This window comes from Aethalodelphis obliquidens, unplaced genomic scaffold, assembly GCF_003676395.1.
Source record: "Aethalodelphis obliquidens isolate GAN/ISIS:26980383/991018 unplaced genomic scaffold, ASM367639v1 scaffold30, whole genome shotgun sequence".
Taxonomy (NCBI): domain Eukaryota; kingdom Metazoa; phylum Chordata; class Mammalia; order Artiodactyla; family Delphinidae; genus Aethalodelphis; species Aethalodelphis obliquidens.
The window spans coordinates 21,966,847-21,982,884 of record NW_020837974.1 but is presented as its reverse complement, the minus strand read 5'-3'; the positions used below and the strand labels follow the sequence as shown (position 1 = coordinate 21,982,884).

Sequence of the window (16,038 nt, the reverse complement as noted above, 5' to 3'; positions counted from 1 at the left end):
GTTTTCCTGACTGTGAAAACTTTGTGCCTATAAAATGTTGTGGTTCTATAACCAACAACAGTCCTCTCTTTGGGCTTGACTGTGAAATGGTAAGTACTACTTCTGATTTTTCAGCTGGAGTGTTGCAAGCTAGGGTCTAGTTTTCTTGAGTGCGTTCAGTTCTAGTATTCAGTTTAAATAACTGAAAGTAGACCCATTTAATTACATTTTAGAAAAATTGGATCTTTACTCCAGGATGAGAAATAAATATCACATAAGTTTTCTAACTAGTTGATATATTTAATCTAATTTTTGAATATTACTAGAAGTTGATTGCTTCTGTCTTTTGAACAAGTGTTTTGTTGTTATTGCCTTGAAGACTTTGCCTGAATTACCATTGGTTTGGCTTAGTTTTACGCGTTTAAGATCAGAAGTAGGATTTTCCTGCTTAAGCTCCCCTTGTGTTTTACTTTGTCTAATTAGTAAGTCTCCTTTCAGAGGCAGTGTATCCCCTCTCACTTAGTACTCAAGTAACAGTTTCTCGACACTGAACAGAGTGGCTAAGAGCTAAGGATTTGGAGTCTGTCGTATCAGGTTGTGTATCCTGGCCTTGCCTGTCACCTTGGACAAATTCCCTAATTCTCCCTCTGTGAAGCAGGGATAATATTAGGGGCTACTTCATGGGGTTATTATGAGGTGGTATATAAAATGCTTAGTATTGTGTTAGATAATAGAGTGTGCTAATAAAAATTATTTTTTTGGTACTTAGCATAATACTGGGTTGTAGTACACAGTAAATAGTACAATTATAATTGATGTTATTATTTCTGTCCCTCTCGGGCACATCCTTCCCAGAGAAATTGTACTGTGTTGGTTACTTTAAGTGTAATGTTCAGTAGCCTGCTTAGCTTTAATTTCATTCATATTGGATTCGCTAGTCAGCAAAAGGCTGTGCCATTGTCGCAGAGTAGATTAGAGTAGGTGGCAGTTGATGTAGTCTTGAATAATGAGAGGAAGCAAGAGTTTCCACAGGTTAGCAGCCTATCTACATCCTGGTCTTTCAGTGCCTGACATCCAAGGGGCGAGAACTAACACGCATATCACTGGTTGCTGAAGGAGGCTGCTGTGTTATGGATGAACTTGTTAAACCTGACAACAAGATTGTGGACTACCTCACCAGGTATTTTTCACCCTGCTTCCAGCTCGCTAGAGTGGAATGAGACTTAACAGGAATAGCCTGTAGCTTCTGTTTAGTTAGGTATTATCTACTTATTTATTATCAAAGAAAAGGCTGGGGTGCCACAACTAGAAATTTTAATACTGAAATTACACAATATCGGTGTATAATGCTCTTACCTTTCTTGCTCTCTAATCTTCCTGTGACCTAGGTCACCAGAATATTATCTTCCTTGTCATTGAATCTGACAGTTGTAATCGTTACCTAGTAACTGCCAAACAGCTTTGCTGTCTGATGAGACACCATCTGAAAAATCTGTAAATCATCTTCTGGCAGTCAGATGATTTTAGAGCTTAATCTGCCTTGACCTCAGAAACCAAAACAAAACTAAGTGTTTCCACAACAGAAATTTGAAGCTCAAAAAATTTTCTCTGTCTTTCCGAAGATTAGCAAGTAATTTCAGAATGTACACACTACACTGATTAGGCAAAGAAAAGCCAGTGAAACATTACTGTTGCTGCCCATTGTAGTTGCACCTATCAGTTCATGCTTACTTAGGCACAGAGAGGCCATGATGGTGATAAAGACTCCTGTTGGCCGACATGACAATTAGACAGTATTTTTAAGGAACAGTCGTATGTGACAAAGATGTATGTATAAGGGTATTTGTCATACTGTTGCAGAAACATGGGAATATGAATGAAAGTAAGGGGTTGGTTAGAATGTTATATTCATCTAATGGAGTACTAACCATTTAAAAGGATGTGCTGAAATAGATTTATTGATGTGAAAACTTGTTCATGATATATAGCACATGTTATGATCATATTATAAAGTAGCATAGGCATTATGATTCCTTTTTTTTGGGCCATACCATGTGGCTTGCGGGATCTTAGTTTCCTGACCAGGGATTGAACCCAGGCCCATGGCAGTGAAAGCATGGAGTCCTAACCACTGGACTGCCAGGGAATTCCCATGATTATAAAAATAAACATATACATGAATACATATGTATCAAAAAATATGATACAATATTTACCAAAGTGTAAAAAATGATCTCTGGGTGGTGGGATTATGGGCAGGTTATTTATTTTTATTTTTATTTATTTTTTTTGCGGTATGTGGGCCGCTCACTGTTGTGGCCTCTCCCGTTGCGGAGCACAGGCTACAGACGTGCAGGCTCAACGGCCATGGCTCACGGGCCCAGCCGCTCCACGGCATGTGGGATCTTCCCGGACCGGGGCATGAACCCGTGTCCCCTGCATCGGCAGGCGGACTCTCAACCACTGTGCCACCAGGGAAGCCTGGCAGTTTTTAATTTCTTCTTTGTTATTTGATTTTCAACCTTGTTACACTGAGCATTTATTAATTTTTTATTTTTTAAAATATTCTTTTTGAAATGACTTTCGGGGGAGGAAAGCTTATTAATATCCTGGTCTGTCCATTTCTCTTTTTTTATTGAAAGTTTCTCAGGAATCACAAAGAAGATTCTTAACCCAGTGACAACCAAACTCAAAGATGTACAGAGACAGTTAAAAGCACTGCTTCCTCCCAACGCTGTGTTAGTGGGCCACTCCTTAGACTTAGATCTCAGAGCACTGAAAGTGAGTATCTGATTTAGGACTTAGTTTATCTAGCATATGTGCCTGTTTCATTAATCTCAGATCTAAAGCCTTCTGTCCCCCAACCCACCTGTTTTTTCCTTCAGCATAGGATGCTACTCATTCTATTCTCTTTCCTTCTCAGATGATACATCCATATGTTATTGATACATCATTGCTTTATGTCAGAGAGCAGGGCAGAAGATTTAAGCTCAAGTTCTTAGCCAAAGTTATTTTGGGGTAGGTTTGTTTGCATATTATAATATTGTCCTGATAGACTGGACATAAGTTAGAATATTGTATCTTATTTAATGCATATTGCAACGTTCAGCCTCTCTCCTTTCCTTCTTAGTTTATAAACATTATTATGAATTCTGAGATCCTAACTTCAGAGAGAATTATGACTCAGAAATGAAAAAACTGTGGGAATACAAACAGGAGTTGCATTCATAGCTGAAGGTTGATGGATAGAATTAGACAGAGAAGAGGCAGAAAAGTTACCCAAAATTTCAAAACAGCGTTCCTATATTGAATGTATCATGTACAAACACATATTGTACAAAGATATTCATTATAGTATGATTTAAAATAGCCCAAAAGAATTCAGATATTCTACAGGACTAGTTAAATAAATTATGGTTATCTGCGTGACTAATACTTTGTTAGATCTTTATGTGCTAATAAGGGGACCTCTAAGATGCTACTGAGAACAAAATGGAGATGCAGAACAAGATGCGTAGATACTGAGATATTGATTGATGTAGATTAGATTTAGACGTATCTATAGACATAAACATATGTATTTTTTAAGATTTTAAAAAACAAAGGATTTTTAAATATATAATAGAAAATTTCTGGAAGGTAACTTTAAAACAACAGCTACGTCTAAAAAGTGAGACAAGGGGTTGGTTGGGGAGTGGACCAGAGACTTTTTATTGAGTAGCCTTTGATGATATGCTTGCTGTAAACAAAGCCATTCCTGATCATTCTGTACCCTCAGTACCTTTCAGGTCCTGGCACTAAGTAATAAAGGAATCTTGATTGTGACTCAAATCTAATTACTAGAATGCTGAAATTCTACATGTAGCCAGAATATTTGGTATGAAAGACTCTATCATTAAAAATGCTCCCAGTTATGTCAATTTTACCTTGACTTTCCAGGAAGGATATACAGTGTCCAGATAGGTTTGGTCATGATGCCACAGAAGATGCTAGAACAGCCCTTGAATTGGCTCGGTATTTCCTCAAATATGGCCCAAAGAAGGTTAGTACCTTTGCTTTCCTTAAAATTATGAGACTAGAACAGAGTCACAGACCACCATATCCTGCTGTTACCTTTCTTTACAAAAATGGCAGTGTAATTCAAGGTGAACATGTATTTGAAATTAAGACCTGTATCACTAGCCTCATGTAGTGGTTAAATATGTAGTCTCTGAAGTTGGACTTCCTTGTTTTTAAATAGGTCTGGCTATATGCTATCTAGGGCAATTTCTCTGAGCAACTTTAGTTTCCAGATCTGTAACATGGTAGCACACTTCTCTGGGATATTGGTGAGGGTAAATGAGATATTATGTAGTATAAAGCTCTTAGCACAGTGCCATGAATATATTAAGCACCATAATGTGGTGTTAATCATTGTAGCTGAGGGACTTCCCTGGTGGTCCAGTGGTGAAGACTCTGTACTTCCACTGCAGGGCGCACGGGTTTGATCCCTGGTTGAGGAACTAAAGATCCCGCATGCCACTTTTAATTCATTGTAGCTGATGCTAATAATTGTGATAATTATAAAAACCTAGATAGATTTTTGCTTTCTTGGGGTGTGAGTAGCATATCATTGTTTCAAAAGCAGTTCAGTGGGCCTGGATTAAAACAGCACATAAAGGAGGCATTGAAGAGGCTGTAGTTTCTGACAGACTGTGTTATAACACATTCTAACCTATTAGATTATCCCATTGTGTGATATTTTCTAGCATGACCCCATTATGAAATAAATGGTAGTCCATATAGAATAATAAAAAGCCAGAATAGTATTTTGTGTCATGGTGATAGAAAGACATTGTAAAATATCTTATGCGGCTTGTGAGTAATGGCCAACATTCACTGAGATCTTACGAAGTGTACTATTCTAAAATGCTTTATATACATTATCTTATCCTTATAACAACTCTATAAGTTAACTATTGATATTATTATATATATGATCGTTCAGAGGTTTTGAAAGGTTAATAACTTATTGAGGGTCCTACAATTAGAGGCAGAACCAGGATTCAAACCAGGGTCTGTCAGATTCTAAAGCCTGTCTTTGCTTTACATGAGGAATTAGCAAACCTTTTCTGTAAAGGCCAAACAGTAAATATTTTAGGCTCTACAGACCATACTGTCTCTATCACAGCTACTCAACTTGCTGTTGGTAGTGCAAAAGCAGCTATAACAGTATGTCAGTAAAAGGACACAGCTGTGGGCCAGTAAAACTTTATTTACAAAAAACTGACATTGGGCTGGACTTGATCCAATGACTGTAATATGCCAACCCCTGCTCTAAACCACTGCACTGAGGTTCTAAAAACTTGGTCTCAGGACCCACTTATCCTCAAAGAGCTTTTGTTTTTGTGGGTCATATCTATCAATATTTACCATATTAGAAATTACATATGAGAAAAATTATATTTACTAATTTGTTGAAAATATTTTTAAAAATCATTACATGTTAACATAAAAAATGTACTTTTATGGAAAAAAGCATTTTCAAAAAAATTAATGGGAAGAGTGTCATTGTTTTACATATTTTGCAAATCTCTTTAATGTCTAGCTACTAAGCTCCTGTTAAGGAGACTAGTGACTCTCTCATATCTGCTTTTACGTCCAATCTGTTGTGTTATATAGTTGGAGAAGACAGGACCTTGCAAACTTCCCCCTGAAAGGGTCTCTGGAACCCCTAGGAGTTCTCAAGCCACACTTTGAGAAGCCACACTTTGTTATGCTGCCACTTGATTTCCAGGAAAAATTGCATCTCACTTGAGTAAAATCTTAGGAAATCTGAATTAAGGATGGACTTTAGTCAATAATAAGATACCAGAAAAGAATCTAAAAAAGAGTGGATATATGTATATGTATAACTGATTTGCTTTGCTGTACAGCAGAAACTAACACAACATTGTAAATCAACTATACTCCAATAAAAAATTTTAAAAAGAAAAAAAATAACATATCAATAGTGGTTCATTAATTGTGTCAAATACACCATACTAATTAAGATAGTAATAATAGTTGAAAATGGCAGTTGGATATATGTGGGAACTCTGTACTGTCTTTGTAGTTTTTCTGCAAATCTAAAATGATTCTAAGTAAAAAAAGTATCTGTATCTCTACACATCAGAACTCCCAAATGGGCTCCCACTTTATGGAAGGAGAATAAACTAGAATACTTTTCATGATTTTGTGTTAGTCCAATAAAGTCTTTTTTTCATATTGCCATGAAAGCCATTCTTTTATAATTTCCAAAAGTTGCATGTTTGCAGAGAAGTAAGTTTTAAGTGACTTTGGAATGAATCATGAGCCAAAATTGCCATTGCTTTTCACTTAGCCCTACTTGGCCCTTTCCCATATTCATGTCACAACATCAGCAGCTGGTAACAGATTGCCATTCTTGGCTAAGCAGCCAGAAACCATCTGGTAACTATTGAACCCAGCCTGGGACTGTGGCAACAGCAAAGTCACTGTCTACAGAAACAGAGCACACCACTTGAGTGGGTTTTTCTTGGATTTTTGGGGGGTTTGGGTGTTTTTTTGTTTGTTTGGTTTCTTTTTTTTTTTAGCCTCAAATACTTTGCAAGATATTAAATGATTTTACCACTTTATTTTCCTTCAGATTGCAGAACTAAATCTGGAGGCACTAGCTAGTCACCAAGAACTAGAAGCAGCAGGCCTAGAGCCGAGAAATACAGCAGAAGTAGTGCAGCAGCTAAACACAAGGTAATATTTTTCAGTTCTAAATGGTCGCAAAGACAAATGGAGTATCTGGTTTCTTATTTAATAACAAAACCTGGAATATTTTTTTCCTCTTTTGAGTCTATTGAGAAATATTTACCAATAATATGAGTAACATTCTTCCATTAGAAAAACCATGGATGGAAAAAAACCACGTACTGCCCTAAATAGCATCTGTTTTTCTAATTTTCTGAATCTATTGATTGGTCTTAAAATAACTCACTTTACAAAAAAAGTAAGACATTGAAATACATTGAACTAAGTGGCATTAGGGGAGATGATAGACTAGTGAGTATTTTGATTAGAAGAGTCGGCTATAGCCTTGATGTATTGCCCAGATTGGGAAAAAGACAAACAAAAAACAGACTCAGAAGAGGTTTGTCTCTATACCATAGTAAATGTTTCAGATCCTTAGAATCTAGCCTAAATTTTGGTAAAGAGTTTTGAGTATATTTTTTGTTTATCCTTCCTCTCGCTAAATGTAGAACAACAATGTTCAATATGATTTCTGTAATGGTGGAAATGTTCTATATCTTTGCTGTCCTAAAAGGTCCATACATGTAGACCTTATAGTACATGTGACTAGTGCAATTAAGGAACTGAATTTTTATTTTATTTTATTTTAATTTAAATAACCACACGTTGCTAATGGCTACCAGACAGTGCAAGTATAGAGAAGTAATTCTTGGGTTATGGAAAACTGTTGTTCCTACCTTGATCTCTTTTCCTTCTGTACAGTGTTTTAGAATGCTTGGACTCAGTGGGCCAGAAGCTGCTTTTCTTGACTCGGGAGGCAGATGCTACTGAACTTTCTTCTTCCAAAAACTGTCAAACTATTAAGTGCTTGTCAAATAAAGAGGTGAGTGACCCAGTATCTCTTTGAAGGTTGCATTCAGAGTAGAGGGTAATGTAACCCTTTGCAACCCATGCAAGTATCAAGCTTTTTTTCATCAGCAACTTTAGCTACCATTAGCCAGTCTGGCTTCTATCTCAAATTTTGTGTGGAGCACTTTTAGTCTCAATTACCCCATAGGAGCAGAACTGTCAGCTGCCAGTGTCTGTTTCCAGATTCCAGCAGGCCTGTGGCTTTGGCCTTGCACACCACTTTGAATTTCTATTCTTTTTTCTGGTTCATGGAGATGTTTATCTTGGTTTTCAGCCTGACTATATCTTTTTGGTTTTCCTATATATACATATATATACATATATATATATATATATATATATATATGTATATATATATTTTATATTTTACCTATCATTGCTATATGTGTATAGCAGAAGGGATTCATCAAAGCATGGACTTATGTCATCTTGTTCAGAGGCTCTGTAATTTTTTTTAAGCATTTTATTTGGAAATAATTTCAAACTTACAGGAAACTTGCATGAATGGTGGAATATCTGTATACCTTCTATCTAGATTCATCTTCTGTTAATACTCTGCCTCATTTGCTTTATTATTTGTGTGTGTGCTGGGTTGCTCCTGCACTTTTTACACTTTCTCGCTCTCTCTTCCTATGTCTATATGACATTTCAGTTTTTAGTTTCCTTTAGTCTGGAACCATTCCTCAATCTTTCTTTGTCTCATGACATTGGTAATTTCATTTTGGGTTTCCTCATGATTAGATTCAGGTTATGCCACAACAAGAGGCATATGTTGTCCGTCTGTCCCTCTCTTCTGTTTATTTTGATGACCTTAACAAGGTGTTGTCTAGTTTCTCCACTGTAGAGTTACTGTTTTTTCCCCTTGCTTTGAATAATATGTGAGGATACACTTTAAGAACAGCAAATATCCTGCTTTTCATCAAAATCCCCACCTCCTCTTATATTTAGCAAAAACTGATGATTCTCATCTGAACCAGTTTTTACTGTGAGCCAGTTTTTATTGTACAATGATGGTTTTCCAACTCTCTATATTTCCTCCATATTGACTAGTTGTTACTCAGTATTCTATGAGCAAGAGTCCTCCCTTTACCTTATTTGTTCATTCATTCATTCATTCTGTGTGGACTCACGGATTCCTGTTTATTTCAGTGGTTTATAATTTATAATTGTACTAAATTGTTTTGGTTTACACATTTCTCAGATTTGGTAAGCAGTAGCCCCTTCAAGCTGGCCCCTCTGTTCTTGTGACATGCACCCATAATTTTTTTTGAGCATTTTCTTCCTACTGGCACAATAAGAAAGTCAGGTTCATCTTGGTATTAGAAACCAAGATCTGGATGCTGGATGTGCATATTTTTACTGGGATGTCTTTGCTTCTAGACCCTCAAAGCAGGCAGTTAGGAAATATATGCATGTAGGTAGGATATGCGCACACACACACACAAATTTGTACGTACACACAAATAAATATTTAAGAAATCAAGTGTCTATACCAGTACCTCTAATTTCAGCCCTTGCACAGGATTCTTCGTTGCTTTTCCTCATTTCATCTTTGTACCTCCCTTTATAAGTTACTTGGATTCCTTTTTTCCTCCCCTTCAGATTAGCTCTTATGCATTTAGAATACAGTTGGGTTCATTTGTTTCAATTTGCTTTTAATTTTAGGGTTTTTTTCTCTCTTCCATCCTTGTTGATTTATTTTTTGGATCTATAGAACATTAACAAGCTTCCAAAGGCAAAACTACGCAAAGAAGTATACTAAAAGAAGTGTCATTCCTTCTCATATCTATTTCACCCAGTCCGCCCTCCACCTATCTCATGTAAGTAAATAACATTGTTGTTTTCTGATTTATCCTTCCTTTGTTCCATTTTTTGTAAAGAAAAGTAGATATATATATGCTTTTTTATTTCATTTTCTTTCTTACACAGAAGCTAACATACTATATAAATAAACTCTTTTGCAGTTGGCTTTTTTCCCTTAACAAGATGTCCTGGAAATCATTACCAGGACATAAGGTTCCAACTTCCCATTTTTGCATATGGATATCCAGTCTTCCCAGTCTCATTTTTTGAAGAAACTATCCATTTCACATTGAATGTTCTTGGCACCCTTGTCAAAGATCACTTGACCATATATACAGAGCTTTATTTCTGAACTCTCTTTTGTTCCATTAGTCTATTTGTCTGTCTTTATGCCAGTACCACACTGTTTTGATTACTGTAGTTTTTAATATGTTTTGAAATCAAGAAGTTTGTGTCATCTGACTTCATTCTTTTTCAGGATTATTTTGGCTATTCAGAGTCCTTTGAGATTCCTTATGAATTTTAGGATGATTTTCTTCTATTTCTGCAAAAAATGACATTAGGATTTTAATAGGGATTGAATTGAATCCATAGGTTGCTTTGTATACTGTTGACAACAATAGTGTGTTCCAGTCCCTGAACATGGAATGTTTCCTTTTATTTGTGTCTTTTAAAATTTCTTTCAGCATTGTTTTGTAGGGTTTTATTTGTTTTTTGTTTTTTGCGGTATGTGGGCCTCTCACTGTTGTGGCCTCTCCCATTGCGGAGCACAGGCTACGGACGCGCAGGCTCAGTGGCCATGGCTCACGGGCCCAGCCACTCCGTGGCACGTGGGATCTTCCCGGACTGGGACACGAACCCATGTCCCCTGCATCGGCAGGTGGACTCTCAACCACTGCGCCACCAAGGAAGCCCTGTTTTGTAGTTTCTAGCATAGAAATGTTTCACCTCCTTGGTTCGGTTTATTCCTAAGTATCTTATTCTTTTTTGATGCTATTGTACATGAGATTTTTTTTTATTTCCTTTTTTGATTGTTCATTGTTAGTATGTAGAATCACAACTGATTTTTTGTGTGTTGATTTTGAATCTTTCAAGTTTGCTGAACTCATTGTTTAGTCCTGACATTGCTTTTGTAGAATTGTTAGGGTTTTCTACATGTCCTATGTGAACAGAGAGAGCTTTTCCAATTTGGACAGCTTTTGTTTCCTTTTCTTACCTAATTACTCTGGTTAGAACTCTCAATACTGTGTTGAATAGAGTGGCAAGAGCAGACATCCTTGTTCCTGATCTTACAGAAAGTTTTCAGTCTTTCACCTTTGAGTGTGATGTTAGCTGTGGGCTTTTCATATATGGCCTTTATTATGTTGGAGTAGTTTCCTTCTATTTCTAGTTTGTTGAGTGTTTTTATCTCGAAAGAGTTTGAATCTTGTCAAATGCTTTTTCTGCATCACTTGATTGATCATGTGGTTTTGTCTTTCATTCTGTTAATGTGGTATATTACATGGAATTGTTTTCATACATTGAACCATCCTTGCATTCCAGGAATACATCTCACTTGGTCATGGTGTATAATACTTTTAATGTGCTGTTGAATTCAGTTTGCTGACATTTTGCTATTTAAAGTAATCACTAGATTGGAAGAACTATTTCCATTTTGTTGTTTTCTGTATGTCTTACAGCTTTTTGTCCCTCCTCTCCTTTCTACTGTCTTCCTTTGAGTTTTGATTTTTTTTTTTTGGTAGAGACGTGCTTTGATACCCTTCTCATTTCCTTTTGTGTATGTTCTATAGATATTTTCTTTGCAGTTATCATTGCAGTTACATAAAACATCTTAAAATTATAACATTCCATTTTAAACGGATAGCAGTTTAATTGCATACAAAAACTGTACTCCTATAAGATCCACCCCCTTGACTTTGTTACTGATATCATAGATTGCATCTTTATATGTTATATGCCCATTAACATAGGCATATAGTTATTTTTTTCATGTTTTTGTCATTTAAGTTCTGAATAAGAATTAAAAGTGAATTTATGCACCAAAGTTACAATAATACAGGTTATTATATGTGTCCATGTATTACCTTAACTGGAAAACTTTTTCATGTTGTTATCTAGTATCCTTTCGTCTTGAAGGACTCCCTTTAGCATTTCTTATAAGAGCAGACCTAGTGATAATAAACTTTCTCAACTTTTTTTTTCCCCTGCATTTTTGAAGCATAGTTTTGCTGGATACAGTTTTCTTGGTTGATGGTTGTTTTTTGATTTTGTTTTCTTTTTTTTGGTTGATGGTTTTTTTGTTTTTTGTTTTTTTGTGGTACGCGGGTCTCTCACTGTTGTGGCCTCTCCCGTTGTGGAGCACAGGCTCCGGACGTGCAGGCTCAGGGACCATGGCTCACAGGCCCAGCCGCTCCGTGGCATGTGGGATCTTCCCGGACCGGGGAACGAACCCATGTCCCCTGCATCAGCAGGCGGACTCTCAACCACTGCACCACCAGGGAAGCCCGGTTGATGGTTTTTTATTTTATCACTTTGAATATCTCATGCCACTCTCTTCTGGCCTGCAAGGTTTCTGTTAAGAAATCCACTGATAATCTTATGAAAGCTTCCTTGTATGTGATGATTTGCTTTTCCCTTGCTGCTTCCAAGATTCTCTAATTTTGACTTTTAACAATTTGATTGTAATGTGTCTTTCTGTGGGTGTCTTTGGATTTATCTTTCTTGGAGTTCTTTCAGCGTATTGAATTTGTATGTTCATTTCTTTCCTCAGATATGGAGGGTTTTCAGCCATTATTTCTTCAAATAAGCTCTCTGCTCCTTTCTCTTTTCTTCTGGGACTCCTATAATTTGTAAATTGGTCCTAATGATGGTGTCCCAAGGGCTGTTAGACTCTGTTTCCTTTTCTTCTTCTTTTTTTTTTTTTTTTTTTTTGCTTTAACTTAATGACTTCAAAGATCTGTTTTCAAGTTTGCCTGATCAAGTCTGATGTTGAACCCCTTTAGTGAATTTTCCAACTCACTTAATGTATTTTTCAGCTGCAGAATTTGTTTGGTTCTTTTTTCTTTTTTTTTTGAATTTTATTTTATTTTTTTATACAGCAGGTTCTTATATAAGTTACCTATTTTATACATATTACTGTATATATGTCAATCCCCAGCTCCCCCAATTCATCCCACCACCACATCCCCACCACCTGCTTTTCCCCCTTGGTGTCCATATGTTTGTTCTCTACACCTGTGCCTCTATTTCTGCCTTGCAAACTGCTTCATCTGTACCGTATTTCTAGATTCCACATACGTGCGTTAATATATGATACTTGTTTTTCTCTTTCAGACTTACTTCACTCTGTATGACAGTCTCTAGGTCCATCTGCGTCTCTACAAATGACCCAGTTTCGTTCCTTTTTATGGCTGAGTAACATTCCGTTGTATATATGTACCACATCTTCTTTATCCATTCGTCTGTTGATGGGCATTTAGGTTGCTTCCATGACCTGGCTATTGTAAAGAGTGCTGCAATGAACACTGGGTTGCATGTGTCTTTTTGAACTACGGTTTTCTCTGGGTATATGCCCAGTAGTGGGATTGCTGGGTCATATGGCAATTCTATTCATAGTTATTTAAGGAACCTCCATACTGTTCTCCATAGTGGCTGTATCAATTTACATTCCCACCAACAGTGCAAGAGGGTTCCCTTTTCTCCACACCCTCTCCAGCATTTGTTGTTTGTAGATCTTCTGATGATGCCCATTCTAACCAGTGTGAGGTGATAACCTCATTGTAGTTTTGATTTGCATTTCTCTAATAATTAGTGATGTTGAACATCTTTTCATGTGCCTCTTGGCCATCTGTATGTCTTCTTTGGAGAAGTGTCTATTTAGTTCTTCTGCCCGTTTTTTGATTGAATTATTTGTTTTTTTAATATTGAGCTGCATGAGCTATTTATATATTTTGGAGATTAGTCCTTTGTCCATTGATTCGTTTGCAAATATTTTCTCCCATTCTGGGGGCTGTCTTTTCATCCTGTTTCTAGTTCCCTTTGCTGTGCAAAAGCTTTTAAGTCTCATTAGGTCCCATTTGTTTATTTTTGTTTTTATTTCCATTACTCTAGGAGGTGGATCAAAAAAGATCTTGCTGTGATTTATGTCAAAGAGTGTTCTACCTATGTTTTCCTCTAAGAGTTTTATAGTGTCTGGTCTTACATTTAGGTCTCTAATTCATTTTGAGTTTATTTTTGTGTATGGTGTTAGGGAGTTTTCTAATTTATTCTTTTACATGTAGCTGTCCAGATTTCCCAGCACCACTTATTGAAGAGACTGTCTTTTCTCCATTGTATATCCTTGCCTCCTTTGCCATAGGTTAGTTCACCATAGGTGCATGGGTTTATCTCTGGGCTTTCTATCCTGTTCCATTGACCTGTATGTCTGTTTTTGTGCCACTACCATATTGTCTTGATGACTGTAGCTTTGTAGGATAGTCTGAAGTCACAGAGTCTGATTCCTCCAGCTCCGTTTTTTTCCCTCAAGACTACTTTGGCTATTTGGGGTCTTTTGTGTGTCTGTACAAATTTTAAGATTTTTTGCTCTAGTTCCATAAAAAATGCCATTGGTAATTTGATAGGGATTGCATTGAATCTGTAGATTGCTTTGGGTAGTATAGTCATTTTCACAATATTGATTCTTCCAGTGCAAGAACATGGTATATCTCTCCATCTGTTTGTGTCATCTCTGATTTCTTTCATCAGTGTCTTATAGTTTTCTGAGTACAGGTCTTTTACCTCCTTAGGTAGGTTTATTCCTAGGTATTTTATTCTTTTTGTTGCAATGGTGAATGGGATTGTTTCCTTAATTTCTCTTTCTGATCTTTTGTTGTTAGTGTATAGGAATGCAAGAGATTTCTGTGCATTAATTTTGTATCCTGCAACTTTACTAAATTCATTGATTAGCTCTAGAAGTTTTCTGGTGGCATCTTTAGGATTATCTATGTAGAGTGTCATGTCATCTGGAAACAGTGACAGTTTTACTTCTTCTTTTCCAATTTGTATTCCTTTTATTTCTTTTTCTCCTCTGATTGCTGTGGCTAGGACTTCCAAAACTATGTTGAATAATAGTGGCGAGAGTGCACATCCTTATCTTGTTTCTGATCTTAGAGGAAATGCTTTCAGTTTTTCACCATTGAGAAAGATGTTTGCTGTGGGTTTGTTGTATGTGACCTTTATTATGTTGAGGTAGGTTCCCTCTGTGCCCACTTTCTGAAGAGTTTTTATCATAAATGGTGTTGAATTTTGTCAAAAGCTTTTTCTGCGTCTATTGAGATGATCATATGGTTTTCATTCTTCAATATGTTAATATGTTGTATCACATTGATTGAGTTGCATATATTGAAGAATCCTTGCATCCCTGGGATAAATCCCACTTGATCATGGTGTATGATCCTTTTAATGTGTTGTTGCATTCAGTTTGTTAGTATTTTGTTAAGGATTTTTGCATCTATATTCATCAGTGATATTGGTCTGTAATTTTCTTTTTTTGTAGTATCTTTGTCTGGTTTTGGTATCAGGGTGATGGTTGGCCTTGTAGAATGAGTTTGGGAGTGTTCCTTCCTCTGCAATTCTTTGGAAGAGTTTGAGAAGGATAGGTCTTCTCTAAATATTTGATAGAATTCACCTGTGAAGCCATCTGGTCCTGGACTTTTGTTTGTTGGAAGATTTTTAATCACAGTTTCAGTTTCATTACTTGTGATTGGTCTGTTCATTTTTTCTATTTCTTCCTGGTTCAGTCTTGGAAGGCTACACGTTTCTAAGAATTTGTCCATTTCTTCCAGGTTGTCCATTTTATTGGCATAGAGTTGCTTGTAGTTGTCTCTTACGATGCTTTGTATGTCTGCGGTGTCCGTTGTAACTTCTCTTTTTTCCTTACTAATGTTATTGATTTGAGTCCTCTTCCTCTTTTTCTTGATGAGTCTGGCTAAAGGTTTATCAATTTTGTTTATCTTCTCAAAGAAACAGCTTTTAGTTTTATTGATCGTTGCTATTGTTTTCTTTGTTTCTCTTTCATTTATTTCTGCTCTGATCTTTACAATTTCTTTCCCTCTACTACCTTTAGGTTTTGTTTGTTCTTCTTTCTCTAGTTCCTTTAGGTGTAAGGTTAGATTGTTTATTTGAGATTTTTCTTGTTTCTTGAGGTAGGATTGTACTGCTATAAACTTACCTCTTAGATCTGCTTTTGCTGCATTCCATAGGTTTTGGATCGTCGTGTTTTTGTTGTCATTTGTTTCTAGGTATTTTTTTGGTTTCCTCTGATTTCTTCAGTGATCTCTTGGTTATTTACTAAGGCATTGTTTAGCCTCCACATGTTTGCGTTTTTTACGTTTTTTTCCCTGTAATTTATTTCTTAATCTCATAACGTTGTGGTCGGAAAAGATGCTTGATATGATTTCAATTTTCTTAAATTTACCAAGGCTTGATTTGTGACCCAAAATGTGATCTATCCTGGAGAACGTTCCGTGTGCACTTGAGAATAAAGTGTAATCTCCTGTTTTCGGATGGAATGTCCCATAAATATCAATTAAATCTATCTGGTCTGTTGTGTCATTTAAAGATTGTGTT

General features: G+C 36.4%; 1 protein-coding gene across 5 annotated transcripts in view; it reads left to right on the top strand.

Moving 5' to 3' along the window:
• The window catches only part of REXO5 (RNA exonuclease 5), a 43,072-nt gene that overhangs the window by 13,479 nt on the left and 13,555 nt on the right, over nt 1-16,038 (top strand). For 3 of the 5 annotated variants that reach the window (XM_027126710.1, XM_027126711.1, XM_027126712.1), the window contains 7 exons: nt 1-89; nt 1,044-1,159; nt 2,622-2,760; nt 2,903-2,997; nt 3,919-4,021; nt 6,626-6,729; nt 7,483-7,603. In XM_027126710.1, coding sequence (XP_026982511.1) covers nt 1-89; nt 1,044-1,159; nt 2,622-2,760; nt 2,903-2,997; nt 3,919-4,021; nt 6,626-6,729; nt 7,483-7,603 — 767 coding nt within the window. The remainder of the gene's footprint in view (nt 90-1,043; nt 1,160-2,621; nt 2,761-2,902; nt 2,998-3,918; nt 4,022-6,625; nt 6,730-7,482; nt 7,604-16,038) is intronic. The other 2 variants (XM_027126714.1, XM_027126713.1) reach the window with 2 other exon arrangements.